At 55.8% G+C, this 24,138-nt stretch overlaps 1 protein-coding gene across 1 annotated transcript; it reads right to left on the reverse strand.

Moving 5' to 3' along the window:
- Positions 1 to 425: 425 nt before the first annotated feature.
- On the reverse strand, positions 426 to 23,378 carry LOC102098152 (synaptotagmin-3; the record flags this gene model as incomplete). The annotated part of the gene is made up of 8 exons (XM_065044429.1): positions 426 to 628; positions 2,066 to 2,134; positions 3,842 to 3,971; positions 9,258 to 9,429; positions 14,809 to 14,929; positions 17,442 to 17,660; positions 21,461 to 21,737; positions 23,126 to 23,378. Coding segments are annotated over 7 exons (1,238 nt in total), but the record flags the coding sequence as incomplete, so codon positions are not given.
- Between the last annotated feature and the right edge of the window lie 760 nt (positions 23,379 to 24,138).

Raw genomic sequence — 24,138 nt, forward strand, 5'->3', positions numbered from 1 at the left:
GGGGGTTGGGGGGCACCCGGACGCCTGGGTCCCTCCAAGGGCCCCCCACATACAAACACATCGTGGGGGAGGGGGAGCGATGCCCGGACGCCTGGGTCCTTCATGGGGGATCCCCCACCCGGACGCCTGGGTCCCTCCAAGGGCCCCCCACATACAAACACATTGCGGGGGGGGGGGAGCAATACCCGGACGCCTGGGTCCTTCATGGGGGGGGAACCCCCTCCCGGACGCCTGGGTCCTTTTGGGGGGATCCCCCACCCGGACGCCTGGGTCCTTCATGGGGGAGGATCCCCTCCCGGACGCCTGGGTCCTTCATGGGGGGGGGATCCCCACCCAGACACCTGGGTTCACAGTGGGGGATCCCCCTCCCGGACGCCTGGGTCCTTCATGGGGGGGATCCCCCTCCCGGACGCCTGGGTCCTTCATGGGGGGGATCCCCCTCCCGGACGCCTGGGTCCTTCATGGGGGGGGATCCCCTCCTGGACGCCTGGGTTCACCCGGACGCCTGGGTCCTTTGGGGGGGGGATCCCCCTCCCGGACGCCTGGGTTCACAGTGGGGGGGGCAGGGCCCCCCTGTGGTGCAGGTTGGGGCCCGGGGGGGCCCGGGGGTCCCTATGGCTTCGGGGTCCTATGGAGAGACAGACCAGTGACTCCCAGTTCCCTCCCAGTCCCTCCCAGTCCATCCCAGTCCCTCCCAGTCCATCCCAGTCCCCCCCAGTCCCTCCCAGTCCATCCCAGTCCATCCCAGTCCCCCCAGTCCCTTTCAGTCCATCCCAGTCCCCCCCAGTCCCTCCCAGTCCCTCCCAGTCCATCCCAGTCCATCCCAGTCCCTCCCAGTCCATCCCAGTCCATCCCAGTCCCTCCCAGTCCATCCCAGTCCCTCCCAGTCCCTCCCAGTCCCCCCAGTCCCTCCCAGTCCATCCCAGTCCCTCCCAGTCCCTCCCAGTCCCTCCCAGTCCCCCCAGTCCCTCCCAGTCCCTCCCAGTCCCCCCAGTCCATCCCAGTCCCCCCAGTCCCTCCCAGTCCCTCCCAGTCCATCCCAGTCCATCCCAGTCCATCCCAGTCCCTCCCAGTCCATCCCAGTCCCCCCAGTCCATCCCAGTCCCCCCAGTCCCTCCCAGTCCCTCCCAGTCCATCCCAGTCCCTCCCAGTCCATCCCAGTCCCCCCAGTCCCCCCAGTCCCTCCCAGTCCATCCCAGTCCATCCCAGTCCATCCCAGTCCCTCCCAGTCCATCCCAGTCCCCCCAGTCCATCCCAGTCCCCCCAGTCCCTCCCAGTCCCCCCAGTCCCTCCCAGTCCATCCCAGTCCATCCCAGTCCCCCCCAGTCCATCCCAGTCCCCCCAGTCCATCCCAGTCCATCCCAGTCCCCCCCAGTCCCTCCCAGTCCATCCCAGTCCATCCCAGTCCCCCCCAGTCCCTCCCAGTCCATCCCAGTCCATCCCAGTCCCCCCAGTCCCTTTCAGTCCATCCCAGTCCCCCCCAGTCCCTCCCAGTCCCTCCCAGTCCATCCCAGTCCATCCCAGTCCATCCCAGTCCCCCCAGTCCCTTTCAGTCCATCCCAGTCCATCCCAGTCCCCCCCAGTCCATCCCAGTCCCTCCCAGTCCCCCCAGTCCCTCCCAGTCCCTCCCAGTCCATCCCAGTCCATCCCAGTCTCTCCCAGTCCATCCCAGTCCATCCCAGTCCCCCCAGTCCATCCCAGTCCATCCCAGTCCTCCCAGTCCCCCCAGTCCATCCCAGTCCCCCCAGTCCATCCCAGTCCCCCCCAGTCCATCCCAGTCCCCCCAGTCCCTCCCAGTCCCTCCCAGTCCCCCCAGTCCATCCCAGTCCCTCCCAGTCCCCCCAGTCCCTCCCAGTCCCTCCCAGTCCATCCCAGTCCCCCCCAGTCCATCCCAGTCCATCCCAGTCCCCCCAGTCCATCCCAGTCCATCCCAGTCTATCCCAGTCCATCCCAGTCCATCCCAATTCCCCCCAGTCCATCCCAGTATATCCCAATTCCCCCCAGTCCCCCCAGTCCCTCCCAGTCCCTCCCAGTATATCCCAGTATATCCCAGTATGTCCCTCACTGCTCAGTCGGGCCCCACGTTCTCCAGTGCGGATCCCGGTTTGTCCCGCGGAGTCACCAGAGACTTCTCCTGTGGGACAGACGGACGTGGGACAGACGGACAGATGGACACACGGACACGGGACACAGGGACACAGGGACACACGGACACATGGACACAGGGACACACGGACACAGGGACACGGGACACATGGACACACGGACACGGGACACAGGAACACAGGGACACACGGACACACGGACATGGGACACAGGGACATGGGACACAGGGACACGTGGACACAGGGATACACGGACACACGGACACGGGACACACGGACACGGGGCACACGGACACAAGACACACGGACACACGGACACACGGACACGGGACACATGGACACACGGACACGGGACACACGGACACGGGACACAGGGACACAGGGACACACGGACACAGGACACAGGGACATGGGACACGGGACACACGGACACAGGGACACACGGACACAGGGACACATGGACACGGGACACACGGACACAGGGACACACGGACACACGGACACACGGACACACGGACATGGACACGGGACACAGGGACACAGGGACACACGGACACAGGGACACAGGGACACACGGACACAGGGACACAGGGACACACGGACACACGGACACACGGACACACGGACATGGACACGGGACACAGGGACACAGGGACACACGGACACAGGGACACAGGGACACACGGACACACGGACAAAGGGACATGGGACACAGGGACAAACGGACACAGGACACAGGACACGGAACACACGGACACACGGACACGGGACACACAGACAGGTGTCTCTCTCACTTCCACCAGGGGACACACAGACAGACAGGCGGACACAGGACAGGCGGACAGATGGGGTGTAGTGTCTCTCACCTCCACCAGGGGACACACGGACACAGGACAGGCGGACAGATGGGGTGTAGTGTCTCTCACCTCCACCAGGGGACACACAGACACAGGACAGGCTGACACAGGACAGGCGGACACAGGACAGGCGGACAGATGGGGTGTAGTGTCTCTCACCTCCACCAGGGGACACACAGACACAGGACAGGCTGACACAGGACAGGCGGACACAGGACAGGCGGACAGATGGGGTGTAGTGTCTCTCACCTCCACCAGGGGACACACAGACACAGGACAGGCTGACACAGGACAGGCGGACACAGGACAGGCGGACAGATGGGGTGTAGTGTCTCTCACCTCCACCAGGGGACACACAGACACAGGACAGGCGGACAGATGGGGTGTAGTGTCTCTCACCTCCACCAGGGGACACACGGACACAGGACAGGCGGACACAGGACAGGCGGACAGATGGGGTGTAGTGTCTCTCACCTCCACCAGGGGACACACAGACACAGGACAGGCGGACAGATGGGGTGTAGTGTCTCTCACCTCCACCAGGGGACACACGGACACAGGACAGGCGGACACAGGACAGGCGGACAGATGGGGTGTAGTGTCTCTCACCTCCACCAGGGGACACACGGACACAGGACAGGCGGACAGATGGGGTGTAGTGTCTCTCACCTCCACCAGGGGACACACGGACACAGGACAGGCGGACACAGGACAGGCGGACAGATGGGGTGTAGTGTCTCTCACCTCCACCAGGGGACACACAGACACAGGACAGGCGGACACAGGACAGGCGGACAGATGGGGTGTAGTGTCTCTCACCTCCACCAGGGGACACACAGACACAGGACAGGCGGACAGATGGGGTGTAGTGTCTCTCACCTCCACCAGGGGGTGCCACTGCTCGACGGGCTTGCGGGGGTTGGCCAGCATGCGCTCCCAGTGCTCCCGGCCCCGCGGCTCCGCCCCCGGCCCCACGTGACACAGCCCAATCACCTCGTTGTGGCCGATGCTGGGACAGGGGACATGGGACATCAGTGGGGACATCGCCATCACCATCAACGTCATCACCATCATCATCATCATCAGCATCAGCATCAGCATCATCAACATCAACAACATCATCAGCAGCATCATCAACATGGGACATCAATGGGGACATCGCCATCGTCATCACCAACGTTATCACCATCATCAGCATCAACATCATCATCATCACCATCATCAACAACATCATCATCACCATCATCAACATCATCATCATCAACATCATCACCATCATCATCATCATCACCATCATCAACAACATCATCATCATCATCATCAACATGGGACATCAATGGGGACATCGCCATCACCATCAACGTCATCACCATCATCATCATCATCAACATCATCAGCATCAGCATCATCAACATCAACAACATCATCAGCATCATCATCAACATGGGACATCAATGGGGACATCGCCATCGTCATCAACATCATCAACATCATCATCATCATCAACATCATCAGCATCATCATCATCATCATCATCAACATCAACAACATCATCATCAACATGGGACATCAATGGGGACATCACCATCATCATCATCATCAGCATCATCATCATCATCATCATCAACATCAACAACATCAGCAGCAACATCATCAACATGGGACATCAATGGGGACATCACCATCGTCATCAACGTCATCACCATTATCAACATCATCAGTATCAGCATCATCATCATCAACATCATCACCATCATCAGCATCATCATCATCAACATCATCACCATCATCACCATCATCATTATCATCACCATCATCATTATCATCACCATCATCAACATCATCAACATCATCAACATCACCATCATCACCATCATCAGCATCATCATAATCATCACCATCATCAGCATCATCATCATCATCATCATCACCATCATCAGCATCTGCATCATCAACATCAACACCATCATCAGCATCATCATCAACATGGGACATCAATGGGGACATCGCCATCATCATTAACGTCATCATCATCAAGGTCATCATCATCATCATCATCATCAACATGGGACATCAATGGGGACATCGCCATCGTCATCAACGTCATCATCATCATCATCAACATCATCAGCATCATCATCATCATCATCAACATGGGACATCAATGGGGACATCGCCATCGTCATCATCAACGTCATCACCATCATCAACATCATCATCATCAACATCATCACCATCATCATCATCATCAACGTCATCATCATCAACATGGGACATCAATGGGGACATCGCCATCGTCATCATCAACGTCATCACCATCATCAACATCGTCATCATCAACATCATCAGCATCAGCATCAGCATCATCATCAACATGGGACATCAATGGGGACATCACCATCATCATCATCATCAACACCATCATCATCAACATCATCACCATAATCATCATCATCAACGTCATCATCATCAACATAGGACATCAATGGGGACATCGCCATTGTCATCACCAATGTCATCACCATCATCAACATCATCAGCAGCAGCAGCAGCAGCATCATCCTCATCAACATCATCAGCATCAGCATCATCAACGTCATCATAATCAACATGGGACATCAATGGGGACATCACCATCATCATCATCACCAACGTCATCATCATCAAGGTCAACATCATCATCATCATCATCATCAACATCATCATCATCATCATCATCAACATCAACACCATCATCAGCATCATCATCAACATGGGACATCAATGGGGACATCACCATCATCATCATCATCAACGTCATCATCATCATCATGATCAACATCATCAGCATCATCATCATCAACAACATCATCAGCATCATCACCATCATCAACATGGGACATCAATGGGGACATCGCCATCGTCATCACCAACGTCATCATCATCATCAACGTCATCATCATCCTCATCAACATCATCAGCATCATCAACATCATCACCATCATCAACATCTTCATCATCCTCATCAACATCATCAGCATCAGCATCATCATCATCAACATCATCACCATCATCACCATCATCAGCATCATCATCATCATCATCATCATCACCATCATCATCATCATCATCATCATCAACATCAACAACATCATCAGCATCATCATCAACATGGGACATCAATGGGGACATCGCCATCGTCATCACCAACGTCATCATCATCATCAACGTCATCATCATCCTCATCAACATCATCAGCATCATCAACATCATCACCATCATCAACATCTTCATCATCCTCATCAACATCATCAGCATCAGCATCATCATCATCAACATCATCACCATCATCACCATCATCAGCATCATCATCATCATCATCATCATCACCATCATCAACATCATCATCATCATCAACATCAACACCATCATCAGCATCATCATCATCATCAACATCATCACCATCATCATCATCATCATCATCATCACCATCATCATCATCATCATCATCATCATCAACATCAACACCATCATCAGCATCATCATCAACATGGGACATCAATGGGGACATCACCATCATCATCATCATCAACGTCATCATCATCAAGGTCATCATCATCATCATGATCAACATCATCAGCATCATCATCATCAACAACATCATCAGCATCATCATCATCATCAACATGGGACATCAATGGGGACATGACCATCGTCATCACCAACGTCATCATCATCATCATCAACATCATCAGCATCATCATCATCATCATCAACATGGGACATCAATGGGGACATCGCCATCGTCATCAACGTCATCATCATCATCAACATCTTCATCATCCTCATCAACATCATCAGCATCAGCATCATCAACATCATCACCATCATCAACATCATCATCATCAACATCATCATCAACATCAACATCAACAACATAATCAGCATCATCATCAACATGAGACATCAATGGGGACATCATCATCATCATCATCAACATCATCAGCATCATCATCATCATCATCATCATCGTCAACATCAACATCATCATCAGCATCATCATCAACATGGGACATCAATGGGGACATGACCATCATCATCATCATCAACGTCATCATCATCAAGGTCATCATCATCATCACCATCATCATCATCATCAACATCAACAACATCATCAGCATCATCATCAACATGGGACATCAATGGGGACATCACCATCGTCATCACCAACGTCATCATCATCATCATCAACATCATCATCATCAACATCATCATCATTATCATCATCATCATCATCGTCATCATCATCATCAACATCGTCATCATCATCATCAACATCATCATAACCATCATCATCATCATCACCATCACCATCATCATCACCATCTTCATCACCATCATCATCATCATCATCATCATCATCATCGTCATCATCATGGGGACTCCCAGCCCCATAGCGAGGGGACCCAGGCGTCCGGGCCCCATTATAATCCCCATTGATGCTGGTGAAACCAACCTTGTGCAGGTTCTTATGCAAAACCCCTCACCCCATGGCTCCCCCCACACCCCCCCGGCCCCATAGCGAGGGGACCCAGGCGTCCGGGCCCCACACTGACCAGTCGTAGTCCATGACGGCGATGGTGAGCTCCCCCCACACCCCCCAGCCCCATAGCGAGGGGACCCAGGCGTCCGGGCCCCACACTGACCAGTCGTAGTCCATGACGGCGATGGTGAGCTCCCCATACACCCCCCCAGCCCCATAGCGAGGGGACCCAGGCGTCCGGGCCCCATTATAATCCCCATTGATGCTGGTGAAACCAACCTTGTGCAGGTTCTTATGCAAAACCCCTCACCCCATGGCTCTCCCCACACCCCCCAGCCCCATAGCGAGGGGACCCAGGCGTCCGGGCCCCACACTGACCCATCGTAGTCCATGACGGCGATGGTGAGCTCCCCATACACCCCCCCAGCCCCATAGCGAGGGGACCCAGGCGTCCGGGCCCCACCCCGGCCCCATAGCGAGGGGACCCAGGCGTCCGGGCCCCACACTGACCAGTCGTAGTCCATGACGGCGATGGTGAGCTCCCCCCACACCCCCCCCCGCCCCATAGCGAGGGGACCCAGGCGTCCGGGCCCCACACTGACCAGTCGTAGTCCATGACGGTGATGGTGAGCTCCCCCCACACCCCCCCAGCCCCATAGCGAGGGGACCCAGGCGTCCGGGCCCCATTATAATCCCCATTGATGCTGGTGAAACCAACCTTGTGCAGGTTCTTATGCAAAACCCCTCACCCCATGGCTCTCCCCACACCCCCCCAGCCCCATAGCGAGGGGACCCAGGCGTCCGGGCCCCACACTGACCAGTCGTAGTCCATGACGGCGCTGGTGAGCTCACCCCACACCCCCCCCAGCCCCATAGCGAGGGGACCCAGGCGTCCGGGCCCCACACTGACCCATCGTAGTCCATGACGGCGATGGTGAGCTCCCCCCACACCCCCCCGGCCCCATAGCGAGGGGACCCAGGCGTCCGGGCCCCATTATAATCCCCATTGATGCTGATGAAACCAACCTTGTGCAGGTTCTTATGCAAAACCCCTCACCCCATGGCTCTCCCCACACCCCCCCAGCCCCATAGCGAGGGGACCCAGGCGTCCGGGCCCCACACTGACCCATCGTAGTCCATGACGGCGATGGTGAGCTCCCCATACACCCCCCCAGCCCCATAGCGAGGGGACCCAGGCATCCGGGCCCCATTATAATCCCCATTGATGCTGGTGAAACCAACCTTGTGCAGGTTCTTATGCAAAACCCCTCACCCCATGGCTCTCCCCACACCCCCCAGCCCCATAGCGAGGGGACCCAGGCGTCCGGGCCCCATTATAATCCCCATTGATGCTGGTGAAACCAACCTTGTGCAGGTTCTTATGCAAAACCCCTCACCCCATGGCTCTCCCCACACCCCCCCAGCCCCATAGCGAGGGGACCCAGGCGTCCGGGCCCCACACTGACCAGTCGTAGTCCATGACGGCGATGGTGAGCTCCCCCCACACCCCCCCAGCCCCATAGCGAGGGGACCCAGGCGTCCGGGCCCCATTATAATCCCCATTGATGCTGGTGAAACCAACCTTGTGCAGGTTCTTATGCAAAACCCCTCACCCCATGGCTCTCCCCACACCCCCCCCGCCCCATAGCGAGGGGACCCAGGCGTCCGGGCCCCACACTGACCAGTCGTAGTCCATGACGGCGATGGTGAGCTCCCCCCACACCCCCCCAGCCCCATAGCGAGGGGACCCAGGCGTCCGGGCCCCACACTGACCAGTCGTAGTCCATGACGGCGATGGTGAGCCCCACGAGGCGCACGCTGTCCTGGGGGAGGTCGAACACCAGCGCCTCGTTGTAACTGGGGTTCAGCGTGTTCTTCTTGATGGACGTCTTGCGCTTCTTCAGCCGCCGGCCCTCGGACATCAGGGACGCCTTGACGTAGGGATCTGTGGGGCAGACCCATAGCGACCCATTGAGACACATGGAGATCAATGGTGAACCCATAGTGACCCATAGAGAGCCATAGAGACACATAGAGACCTATAGTGACCAATGGTGAACCCATAGTGACCCATAGAGACACATAGAGACACATAGAGACCCATAGAGACCTATAGTGACCAATGGTGAACCCATAGTGACCCATAGAGAGCCATAGACACCCTCAGACATCAGGGACGCCTTGACGTAGGGATCTGTGGGGCAGACCCATAGCGACCCATAGAGACACGTAGAGACCAATGGTGAACCCATAGTGACCCATAGAGACACATCGAGACACATAGAGACCCATAGAGACCAATGGTGAACCCATAGTGACCCATAGAGACACATAGAGACACATAGAGACCCATAGAGACCCTCGGACATCAGGGACGCCTTGACGTAGGGATCTGTGGGGCAGACCCATAGCGACCCATAGAGACACATAGGGACCCATGGTGAACCCATAGAGACCCATAGAGACCCATAGAGACACATAGTGACCCATAGAGAGCCATAGAGACCCTCGGACATCAGGGACGCCTTGACGTAGGGATCTGTGGGGCAGACCCATAGCGACCCATTGAGACACATGGAGATCAATGGTGAACCCATAGTGACCCATAGAGACCCCATAGAGACACAAAGGGACACATAGAGACCAATGGTGAACCCATAGTGACCCATAGAGACCCATAGGGAGCCATGGTGTCACATAGACACCTATAGAGACCCATAGAGACCCATAGGGACCCAAAGAGACCCATAGAGAGCCATAGAGGGATCTGTGGGGCAGACCCATAGCGACCCATTGAGACACATAGAGACCCATGGTGAACCCATAGTGACCCATAGAGACCCCATAGAGACAGAAAGGGACACATAGAGACCCTTGGACATCAGGGACGCCTTGACGTAGGGATCTGTGGGGCAGACCCATAGTGACCCATAGAGACACATAGAGACCAATGGTGAACCCATAGTGACCCATAGAGACCCATAGAGACCCATAGAGACCCTCGGACATCAGGGACGCCTTGACGTAGGGATCTGTGGGGCAGACCCATAGCGACCCATAGAGACACATAGAGATCAATGGTGAACCCATAGTGACCCATAGAGACACATAGAGACACATAGAGACCCATAGTGACCAATGGTGAACCCATAGTGACCCATAGAGACCCATAGAGACCCTCAGACATCAGGGACGCCTTGACGTAGGGATCTGTGGGGCAGACCCATAGTGACCCATTGAGACACATAGAGATCAATGGTGAACCCATAGTGACCCATAGAGACACATAGGGAGCCATGGTGTCACATAGACACCTATAGAGACCCATAGAGACCCATAGGGACCCAAAGAGACCCATAGAGAGCCATAGAGGGATCTGTGGGGCAGACCCATAGCGACCCATTGAGACACATAGAGACCAATGGTGAACCCATAGTGACCCATAGAGACCCCATAGAGACACAAAGGGACACGTAGAGACCCTTGGACATCAGGGACGCCTTGACGTAGGGATCTGTGGGGCAGACCCATAGCGACCCATAGAGACACATAGGACACATAGAGACCAATGGTGAACCCATAGTGACCCATAGAGACCCATAGGGAGCCATGGTGTCACATAGACACCTATAGAGACCCAGAGAGACCCATAGGGACCCATTGGGACCCGAAGAGACCCATAGAGACCCATAGAGAGCCATAGAGGGATCTGTGGGGCAGACCCATAGCGACCCATTGAGACACATAGAGACCAATGGTGAACCCATAGTGACCCATAGAGAGCCATAGAGACACATAGAGACCCATAGAGACCCATAGAGACCCATAGAGACCCACAGAGACCCATGTCCCCCTGTCCCACATACTCCCCCATGTCCCCCCATATGTCCCCATGTCCCCCTGTCTGTCCCCATGTCCCATATCCCCATATATCCCCATATCCCCCTGTCCTCATATACCCCCATGTCCCCTGTCTGTCCTCATGTCCCCCTGTCTGTCCCCATGTCTCCAGTCTGTCCCCATGTCCCCAGTCTGTCTTCATGTCCCCATGTCCCCCATGTCCCCAGTCTGTCCCCATGTCCCCAGTCTGTCCCCAGTCTGTCCCCATGTCCCCAGTCTGTCCCCATGTCCCATGTCCCCCAGTCAGTCCCCATGTTCCCATGTCCCCAGTCTGTCTCCATGTCCCCCATCTGTCCCCATGTCCCCATGTCCTCAGTCTGTCCCCATGTCCCCCAGTCTGTCCCAATGTCCCCATGTCCCCAGTCTGTCCCCATGTCCCCCTGTCCCCATATGTCTCCATGTCCCCAGTCTGTCCCCATGTCCCATGTCCCCAGTCTGTCCCCATGTCCCCAGTCTGTCCCCATGTCCCATGTCCCCCATGTCCACAGTCTGTCCCCATGTCCCCATGTCCCCAGTCTGTCCCCATGTCCCATGTCCCCCCTGTCCCCCAGTCTGTCCCCATGTCCCATGTCCCCCGTCTGTCCCCATGTCCCCAGTCTGTCCCCACGTCCCCATGTCCCTCCTGTCCCCCAGTCTGTCCCCTTGTCCCCAGTCTGTTCCCATGTCCCATGTCCCCCAGTCTGTCCCCATGCCCCCATGTCCCCCATCTGTCCCCATGTCCCATGTCCCCAGTCTGTCCCCATGTCCCCCCGTCTGTCCCCACGTTCCATGTCCCCCCTGTCCCCCAGTCTGTCCCCATGTCCCATGCCCCGTGTCCCCCGTCTGTCCCCATGTTCCCATGTCCCATGTCCCCCAGTCTGTCCCCATGTCCCATGTCCCCCATGTCCACAGTCTGTCCCCATGTTCCCATGTCCCCCATGTCCCCAGTCTGTCCCCACGTCCCCATGTCCCCAGTCTGTCCCCGTGTCCCATGTCCCCAGTCTGTCCCCATGTCCCCCCGTCTGTCCCCATGTCCCATGTCCCCCAGTCTGTCCCCTTGTCCCCAGTCTGTCCCCACGTCCCATGTCCCCCCTGTCCCCCAGTCTGTCCCCATGTCCCATGTCCCCATGCTCCCATGTCCCCCGTCTGTCCCCATGTCCCATGTCCCCAGTCTGTCCCCATGTCCCCAGTCTGTCCCCATGTCCCATGTCCCCCAGTCAGTCCCCATGTCCCCATGTCCCCAGTCTGTCCCCATGTCCCATGTCCCCAGTCTGTCCCCAGTCTGTCCCCATATCCCCCTGTCCCCATATGTCCCCATGTCCCCAGTCTGTCCCCATGTCCCCCAGTCTGTCCCCATGTCCCCATGTCCCCAGTCTGTCCCCATGTCCCCCCGTCTGTCCCCACGTCCCATGTCCCCCCTGTCCCCCAGTCTGTCCCCTTGTCCCCAGTCTGTCCCCACGTCCCCATGTCCCATGTCCCCCGTCTGTCCCCATGTCCCCAGTCTGTCCCCATGTCCCCCTGTCTGTCCCCATATCCCTCTGTCCCCAACACACCCCCATGTCCCGTCTGTCCCCATGTCCCCAGTCAGTTCCCATGTCCCCAGTCTGTCCCCATGTCCCATGTCCCCATGTCCCCATGTCCCCAGTCTGTCCCCACGTCCCATGTCCCCCCTGTCCCCCAGTCTGTCCCCTTGTCCCCAGTCTGTCCCCACGTCCCCATGTCCCATGTCCCCAGTCTGTCCCCATGTCCCCAGTCTGTCCCCATGTCCCCCTGTCTGTCCCCATATCCCTCTGTCCCCAACACACCCCCATGTCCCGTCTGTCCCCATGTCCCCAGTCAGTTCCCATGTCCCCAGTCTGTCCCCATGTCCCATGTCCCCATGTCCCCATGTCCCCAGTCTGTCCCCACGTCCCATGTCCCCCCTGTCCCCCAGTCTGTCCCCTTGTCCCCAGTCTGTCCCCACGTCCCCATGTCCCATGTCCCCAGTCTGTCCCCATGTCCCCAGTCTGTCCCCATGCCCCCATGTCCCCCAGTCTGTCCCCATGCCCCCATGTCCCCCAGTCTGTCCCCATGTCTCATGTCCCCAGTCTGTCCCCATGTCCCCAGTCTGTCCCCATGCCCCCATGTCCCCCAGTCTGTCCCCATGCCCCCATGTCCCCCAGTCTGTCCCCATGTCCCATGTCCCCAGTCTGTCCCCATGCCCCCATGTCCCCCAGTCTGTCCCCATGCCCCGTGTCCCCAGTCTGTCCCCATGTCCCCATGTCCCCCTGTCTGTCCCCATGTCCCATGTCCCCCAGTCTGTCCCCATGTCCCCATGTCCCCAGTCTGTCCCCATGTCCCCCCGTCTGTCCCCACGTCCCATGTCCCCCATGTCCCCAGTCTGTCCCCATGTCCCCAGTCTGTCCCCATGTCCCATGTCCCCAGTCTGTCCCCATGTCCCCAGTCTGTCCCCATGTCCCATGTCCCCAGTCTGTCCCCATGTCCCCAGTCTGTCCCCATGTCCCATGTCCCCAGTCTGTCCCCATGTCCCCAGTCTGTCCCCATGTCCCATGTCCCCAGTCTGTCCCCATGTCCCCAGTCTGTCCCCATGTCCCATGTCCCCATGTCCCCATGTCCCCAGTCTGTCCCCATGTCCCATGTCCCCAGTCTGTCCCCATGTCCCCAGTCTGTCCCCATGTCCCCCTGTCTGTCCCCATATCCCTCTGTCCCCAACACACCCCCATGTCCCGTCTGTCACCATGTCCCCAGTCAGTTCCCATGTCCCCAGTCTGTCCCCATGTCCCATGTCCCCCATGTCCCCATGTCCCCCAGTCTGTCCCCATGTCCCCAGTGTGACCCCATGTCCCATGTCCCCCAGTCTGTCCCCATGTCCCATGTCCCCCATGTCCCCAGTCTGTCCCCACGTCCCCATGTCCCCCAGTCTGTCCCCATGTCCCATGTCCCCCAGTCTGTCCCCATGTCCCCCAGTCTGTCCCCACGTCCCATGTCCCCCATGTCCCCAGTCTGTCCCCATGTCCCCAGTCTGTCCCCATGTCCCATGTCCCCAGTCTGTCCCCATGTCCCCAGTCTGTCCCCATGTCCCATGTCCCCATGTCCCCATGCCCCCAGTCTGTCCCCATGTCCCATGTCCCCCAGTCTGTCCCCATGTCCCCCAGTCTGTCCCCACGTCCCATGTCCCCCATGTCCCCAGTCTGTCCCCATGTCCCCAGTCTGTCCCCATGTCCCATGTCCCCAGTCTGTCCCCATGTCCCCAGTCTGTCCCCATGTCCCATGTCCCAATCTGTCCCCATGTCCCCAGTCTGTCCCCATGTCCCATGTCCCCAGTCTGTCCCCATGTCCCCCGTCCGTCCCCATGTCCCATGTCCCCAGTCTGTCCCCATGTCCCATGTCCCCCGTCTGTCCCCATGTCCCCCAGTCTGTCCCCTGTCCCCCGGTCCGTCCGTACCCGAGTAGCCGGTGAGGTCCATGGCGCGCAGGTTGGTGGCCCTGATGACGGTGACCGTGAGCCGCCCGGCCGTGGGCAGGTAGCACAGCGAGAAGTTCAGCTCGCCCAGCTCCGCCTTCTCCTGGGGGCGGGGTATGCAAATGAGCATGCAAATCAGCATGCAAATGAGCACACAGCTGAACAAATACATATGTGAATGCACATGCAAATGCATATGCGAATGCACATGTAAATGCATATGTGAATGCATTTATAACCACATATGTGAATGCACATGCAAACGCACATACAAATGCATATGTGAATGCACGTGTAAATACATACGTGAATGCACATGCAAATGCATATGGGAATGCACATGGAAATACATATGTGAATGCACATGTAAATACATATGTGAATGCACATGGAAATACATATGTGAATGCATTTACAACCACATATGTAAATACACATGCAAATGCATATGTGAATGCACATTCAAATACATATGTGAATGCACATGTAAATGCATATGTGAATGCACATGTAAATGCATATGTGAATGCACATTCAAATACATATGTGAATGTACATGTAAATGCATATGTGAATGCACATGTAAATACATATGGGAATGCATTTACAACCACATATGTGAATGCACATGTAAATACATATGTGAATGCATTTACAACCACATATGTAAATGCACATGCAAACGCACATACAAACGCATATGTGAATGCACATGCAAACGCATATGTGAATGCACATGGAAATGCATATGGGAATGCACATGCAAATGCATACGTGAATGCACATGTAAATACATATGTGAATGCACATGCAAATGCATATGTGAATGCACATGGAAATGCATATGTGAATACATATGTGAATGCACATGCAAATGCATATGTGAATGCACATGCAAATACATATGTGAATGCACATGGAAATACATATGTGAATGCACATGTAAATGCATATGTGAATACATATGTGAATGCACATGCAAATGCATATGTGAATGCACATGCAAATGCATATGTGAATGCACATGTAAATATATATGTGAATGCACATGTAAATGCATATGTGAATGCACATGTAAATACATATGTGAATGCATTTACAACCACATATGTGAATGCACATGTAAATGCATATATGAATGCACATGCAAATGCATATGTGAATGCACATGTAAATACATATGTGAATGCACATGCAAATGCATATGTGAATGCACATGTAAATACATATGTGAATGCACATGCAAATGCATATGTGAATGCACATGTAAATACATATGTGAATGCATTTACAACCACATATGTGAATGCACATGTAAACGCACATACAAATGCATATGTGAATGCACATGCAAATACATATGTGAATACATATGTGAATGCACATGTAAATACATATGGGAATGCATTTACAACCACATATGTAAATGCACATGTAAATACATATGTGAATGCACATGTAAATGCATATGTGAATGCATTTACAACCACATATGTAAATGCACATGTAAATGCATATGTGAATACACATGTAAATACATATGTGAATACATATGTGAATGCACATGCAAATACATATGTGAATGCACATGCAAATGCATATGTGAATGCACATGCGAATGCATATGTGAATGCACATGTAAATACATATGTGAATACATATGCAAATGCATATGTGAATGTACATGCAAATGCATATGTGAATGCACATGCAAATGCATATGTGAATGTACATGGAAATACATATGTGAATGCACATGTAAATACATATGTGAATGTACATGCAAATGCATATGTGAATGCACATGCAAATGCATATGTGAATGTACATGGAAATACATATGTGAATGCACATGTAAATGCATATGTGAATGTACATGCGAATGCATATGTGAATGCATTTACAACCACATATGTGAATGCACATGTAAATGCATATATGAATGCACATGCAAATGCATATGTGAATGCACATACAAACACATATACAAACACATATGTAAATGCACATACAAACACATATACAAACACATATGTAAATGCCCATACAAACACATATACAAACACATATGTAAATGCCCATACAAACACATATATAAGTGCACATACAAACACATATGTAAAAGCACATGCAAACACATATGTAAAGGCACATATAAACACATATATACATGCACATGCAAACACATATGTAAATGCACATGCAAGCACATATGTAAATGTACATATAAACACATATGTAAAAGCACATACAAACACACATATAAACACATATGTAAATGCACATACAAACACATATACAAACACATACGTAAAAGCCCATACAAACACATATATAGACACCCATACAAACACATATATAAACACCCATACAAACACATATATAGACACCCATACAAACACATATATAGACACCCATACAAACACATATATAGACACCCATACAAACACATATATAGACACCCATACAAACACATATATAGACACCCATACAAACACATATATAGACACCCATCCAAACACATACATAGACACCCATCCAAACACATATATCCAAACCCATATGCAAAGGCACATGCAAACGCCCCCCCCCCCGCCCCCCCCGCGGCCCCTCACCCCCGCGGCCTCCAGGATGTCCCTCCAGATGGGCACGTCGGCGCCGCGCTCCACGGCCTCCAGCAGGTTGTCCAGCACCACGTGCCCGATCAGGTCGTGGCGCGAGAAGCGGTCGAAGTCGTAGACGCTAAAGTGCAGGCGGCGCGAGGGCAGCTCGGCGAAGGGCACCCCGAAGCTGAACGTCTCCTCGAACACGGGGTTCAGGGTGCGCCGGTGCACCTGGGGACCCCAAAAAATGGACTCGGCGCGTGGGAAAACCCCCCCCCCGGTCGCCAGGGGAATGGGGAGTGTGGTGATGGATCCGGATCCGGAGCGGTGCGTGTGCTCCGGGCCGGGATTTCCAAGTGGCCTTGCTTATCGCAGCCATTTGTACCCATTCAGCCCTTTAGCCCCATTCACCCCATTATCCCATTCACCCCATTATCCCCATTCAACCCATTCACCCCATTATCCCATTCACCCCATTATCCCCATTCAACCCATTCACCCCATTATCCCCATTCACCCCATTGCCCCCTTCACCCCATTGCCCCCATTCAACACGGGGTTCAGGGTGCGCCGGTGCACCTGGGGACCCCAAAAAATGGACTCGGCGCGTGGGAAAACCCCCCCCCCCGGTCGACAGGGGAATGGGGAATGTGGTGATGGATCCGGATCCGGAGTGGTGCATGTGCTCCAGGCCGGGATTTCCAAGTGGCCTTGCTCATCACAGCCATTTGTACCCATTCAGCCCTTTAGCCCCATTCACCCCATTATCCCATTCACCCCATTATCCCCATTCAACCCATTCACCCCATTATCCCATTCACCCCATTATCCCCATTCAACCCATTCACCCCATTATCCCCATTCACCCCATTGCCCCCTTCACCCCATTGCCCCCATTCAACACGGGGTTCAGGGTGCGCCGGTGCACCTGGGGACCCCAAAAAATGGACTCGGCGCGTGGGAAAACCCCCCCCCCCGGTCGACAGGGGAATGGGGAATGTGGTGATGGATCCGGATCCGGAGTGGTGCATGTGCTCCAGGCCGGGATTTCCAAGTGGCCTTGCTCATCACAGCCATTTGTACCCATTCAGCCCTTTAGCCCCATTCACCCCATTATCCCATTCACCCCATTATCCCCATTCAACCCATTCACCCCATTATCCCATTCACCCCATTATCCCCATTCAACCCATTCACCCCATTATCCCCATTCACCCCATTGCCCCATTCACCCCATTGCCCCCATTCAACCCATTATCCCCATTCAACCCATTCACCCCATTATCCCCATTCACCCCATTGCCCCATTCACCCCATTGCCCCCATTCAACCCATTATCCCCATTCACCCCATTGCCCCCATTAAACCCATTCACCCCATTGCCCCATTCACCCCATTGCCCCCATTCCCCCCATTATCCCCATTCAACCCATTGCCCCATTCCCCCCATTATCCCCATTCAACCCATTCACCCCATTATCCCCACTCACCCCATTATCCCCATTCACCCCATTGCCCCATTCACCCCATTGCCCCATTCACCCCATTATCCCCATCGCCCCATTCACCCCATTCACCCCATTGCCCCATTCACCCCATTGCCCCATTCCCCCCATTATCCCCATTCAACCCATTCACCCCATTATCCCCACTCACCCCATTATCCCCATTCACCCCATTGCCCCCATTCACACCATTATCCCCATTCACCCCATTATCCCCATCGCCCCATTCACCCCATTATCCCCATTCACCCCATTATCCCCATTCACCCCATTGCCCCATTCACCCCATTATCCCATTCACCCCATTATCCCCATTCACCCCATTCACCCCATTGCCCCCATTCAACCCATTATCCCCATTCAACCCATTCACCCCATTATCCCCATTCACCCCATTGCCCCCTTCACCCCATTATCCCCATTCAACCCATTCACCCCATTAACCCCATTCACCCCATTATCCCCATTCACCCCATTGCCCCATTCACCCCATTGCCCCCATTCAACCCATTCACCCCATTGCCCCATTCACCCCATTGCCCCCATTCCCCCCATTATCCCCATTCACCCCATTGCCCCATTCCCCCCATTATCCCCATTCAACCCATTCACCCCATTATCCCCACTCACCCCATTATCCCCATTCACCCCATTGCCCCCATTCACACCATTATCCCCATTCAAAACATTGCCCCCATTCACCCCATTATCCCCATTCAACCCATTCCCCCCATTCACCTCATTGCCCCCATTCACCCCATTCACCCCATTATCCCCATTCACCCCATTATCCCCATTCACCCCATTCCCCCCATTGCCCCCATTCAACCCATTCACCCCATTATCCCCATTCAACCCATTCACCCCATTATCCCCATTCACACCATTACCCCCATTCACCCCATTGCCCCCATTATCCCCATTCACCCCATTATCCCCATTCACCACATTGCCCAATTCACCCCATTGCCCCCATTATCCCCATTCACCCCATTATCCCCATTCACCCCATTATCCCCATTCACCCCATTCACCCCATTCCCCCCATTGCCCCATTCACCCCATTATCCCCATTCACCCCATTATCCCATTCACCCCAATACCCCATTCCCCGCCCCACCATTATCCCCATTCACCCCATCACCCCCCACCCCTTTATTCCCATTCACCCCATTCCCCCCCCACACCCCATTCCCCCTCCCCATTCACCCTATTCCCCCCATTATCCCCATTCACCCCATCACCCCCACACACCATTATCCCCATTACCCCCCCCACCCCTTTATCCCCATTCACCCCATACCTCCCACCCCCCCCATCCCATTTCCCCCCATTCCCCCCACTACCCCCACCCCATTCCCCCCATTATCCCATTCACCCCATTATCCCCATTACCCCCATTCACCCCATTACCCCCCCACCCCTTTATCCCCATTCACCCCATTATACCATTCACCCCATTAACCCCATTCCCCCCATTATCCCATTCCCCCCATTACCCCCCCCACCATTATCCCCTTTCACCCCATTCGCGCCCCACACCCCATTCCCCCTCCCCATTCACCCTATTCCCTCCATTATCCCCATTCACCCCATCACCCCCACACACCATTATCCCCATTACCCCCATTCACCCCATTACCCCCCCACCCCTTTATCCCCATTCACCCCATTATACCATTCACCCCATTAACCCCATTCACCCCATTATCCCATTCCCCCCATTCACCCCATTACCCCCCCCACCATTATCCCCATTCACCCCATTCCCCCCCACACCCCATTCCCCCTCCCCATTCACCCTATTCCCCCCATTATCCCCATTCACCCCATTACCCCCACACACCATTATCCCCATTCCCCCCTCACCCCTTTATCCCCATTCACCCCATTCCCCCCACCCCCCCATTCTCCCCCACCCCATTTCCCCCATTCCCCCCACTACCCCCACCCCATTCCCCCCATTATCCCATTCACCCCATTATCCCCTTTACCCCCATTCACCCCATTACCCCCCCACCCCTTTATCCCCATTCACCCCATTATACCATTCACCCCTTTATCCCCATTCACCCCATTATCCCATTCCCCCCATTCACCCCATTACCCCCCCCACCATTATCCCCATTCACCCCATTCCCCCCCCACACCCCATTCCCCCTCCCCATTCACCCTATTCCCTCCATTATCCCCATTCACCCCATCACCCCCACACACCATTATCCCCATTACCCCCATTCACCCCATTACCCCCCCACCCCTTTATCCCCATTCACCCCATTATACCATTCACCCCATTATCCCCATTCACCCCATTATCCCATTCCCCCCATTACCCCCCCCCACCATTATCCCCTTTCACCCCATTCCCCCTCCCACCCCCCCACGCCATTCACCCTATTCCCCCATTATCCCCATTCACCCCCCACCCCTTTATCCCCATTCACCCCATTCCCTCCCCACACCCCATCCCCCCCCACCCCCCCCATTCCCCCCACCCCCCCGTCCCCCCCCCACCCCCCCCACCTTAGTCTGGCACTTCTTCTTGCGCTCGGGCAGCAGGTGGATCTTAACGTAGGGGTCGCTGAGCCCGTTGGGATCCTTGGGCGGCAGTTCCACCGCACGCAGGACTCGAACCAGCAGCTGCTGGGAGCCGTAGGCGTAGCGCAGCGCCACCGCCAGGCGGCCGCAGGTCGGCGCGGCCCCGCGGGCCCCGTCCCCGTCCCCGTACAGCTCGGGTTGGATCTGACCCAACCCCGGGGCGCTGGGGGGGGGGTCCGGTTTGTCTTCGGATACCGGGGGGCTATTGGGGGGAGGGGGAGGGGGGGGGGGTCATCCACACGGTGGCACCTGTAGCACGTGTCCCCCCATCCCTATGTCCCCCCCATATGTCCCCCTATATGTCCCCATTCCCCCCATATATCCCCATGTCCGCCCCATGTCCCCCCATGTCCCCCCCCATGTCCCCCATTTGTTCCCATGTCCCCCCCTATATCCCCATGTCCCCCCCATGTGTCCCCATGTCCCCCCCATGTGTCCCCATGTCCCCCCCATGTGTCCCCATGCCCCCCATATATCCCCATGTCCCCCCCATGTCCCCCCATGTCCCCCCCATGTCCCCCATTTGTTCCCATGTCCCCCCCATGTGTCCCCATGTCCCCTCCATATATCCCCATGTCCCCCCCATATATCCCCATGTCCCCCCATATATCCCCATGTCCCCCCCATATATCCCCATGTCCCCCCATATATCCCCATGTCCCCCCCATATATCCCCATGTCCCCTCCATATATCCCCATGTCCCCCCATATATCCCCATGTCCCCCCCATGTGTCCCCATGTCCCCTCCATATATCCCCATGTCCCCCATATATCCCCATGCCCCCCCCATATGTTCCCATGCCCCCCACATGTCCCCATGTCCCCCTGTCCCCCCCATATATCCCCATGTCCTACATATGTCCCCATATTCCCATACCCTCGTACACCCCATACGCCCCCATAGCCCCAAGCCCCCCCATATCCCCATACCTCCCATATGTCCCCATACCCCCTATATGTCCCCATACCCCCCATATCCCCTATATGTCCCCATAAACCCCATACCCCCCCATATCCCCATACCCCCCCATATCCCTATACCCCCCATACGTCCCCATACCCCCCCATATCCCCATACCCCGCATACCCCCCCATGCCCCCCCATACCCCCCTATATCCCCATACCCCCCATGCCCCCATTCCCCCCATATGTCCCCATGCCCCCATATGTCCCCATGCCCCCATACCCCCCCATGTCCCCATGCCCACATACGTCCCCATGCCCCCATACCCCCCATATGTCCCCATGCCCCCCATATGTCCCCATACCCCCCATATCCCCATACCCCCCATATGTCCCCATGCCCCCCATATGTCCCCATACCCCCCATATCCCCATGCCCCCCATATGTCCCCATACCCCCCATATCCCCATACCCCCCATATGTCCCCATGCCCCCCATATGTCCCCATACCCCCCATATCCCCATACCCCCCATATGTCCCCATACCCCCCATATGTCCCCATGCCCCCCATATGTCCCCATACCCCCCATATCCCCATACCCCCCATATGTCCCCATACCCCCCATATCCCCATACCCCCCATATGTCCCCATGCCCCCCCATATGTCCCCATACCCCCCTACCTGCTCCCCAGCGCCCCCACGTGCTGCTGCGAGGTCGCGCTGCTCAACGCCCCCCCCGCCGCGTCCCCCCCTATATCGGGGTGACCCACCGGTGCCACTTGGGGTGTCCCCTGCCCTGGGGGAGGGGGGGCGACGAGGGGGGGGGGGGCCGGGCCCCCCAACCCGCCCCCCCTCAGGACACGGCCCCATATCCAAATAACACCGCTCGGGGGGCACTTCGAGTCCCCCCTCCCCTCCTCCCCCCCCAACCCCGCTCAGGGGGTCCCCAAAAGGCCCCCCCACCCCCGCTAAGGTTTGGGGGGGGTCTTTGCGGGGGGGGGCGCTCCCCGGCGCCCCCTTGTGGCGCCAAGGGAGCCAGCAGAGCTTCCAGGACACGAACAGGGACACCCCCAGCAGGACGATCCCGCAGAAGGTGACGATGACGGACAGCAGACTGACGGACACCTCTGCGGGGTGGGGGGGGTGGGGGGGGAGGGGACCCAGGAGTGCGGGAGGGGACCCAGGAGTTCGGGGGGAGAAAGAGGGGAGACATAGGTGAGGGGTGGGGGGAGGGGACAGCAGGGACAATAAGGGGACCCAAGGGACACCAAAGGCACCCAAGGGTCCCCATATCCCCCTGTCCCCATATCCCCATGTCCCCATATCCCATGTCCCCATGTCTCCCTGTCCCCAAGTCCCCATATCCCATGTCCCATGTCCCCATATCCCTCTGTCCCCATGTCCCCATATCCCCACGTCCCCATGTCTCATATCCCCATGTCCCCCTGTCCCCAAGTCCCCATATCCCATGTCCCATGTCCCCATATCCCATGTCCCATGTCCCCATATCCCCATGTCCCCCTGTCCCCCCCCATGTCCCCCTGTCCCCCCCATGTCCTCCTGTCCCCCATATATCCCCATGTCCCCCTGTCCCCCCCATGTCCCCCTGTCCCCATGTCCCCATATATCTCCATATCCCCCATATATCCCCATGTCCCCCTGTCCCCCCATGTCCCCGTGTCCCCCCATGTCCC

The sequence above is a fragment of the Columba livia genome, chromosome 39 (assembly GCF_036013475.1).
Source record: "Columba livia isolate bColLiv1 breed racing homer chromosome 39, bColLiv1.pat.W.v2, whole genome shotgun sequence".
Classification (NCBI taxonomy): Eukaryota; Metazoa; Chordata; class Aves; order Columbiformes; family Columbidae; genus Columba; species Columba livia.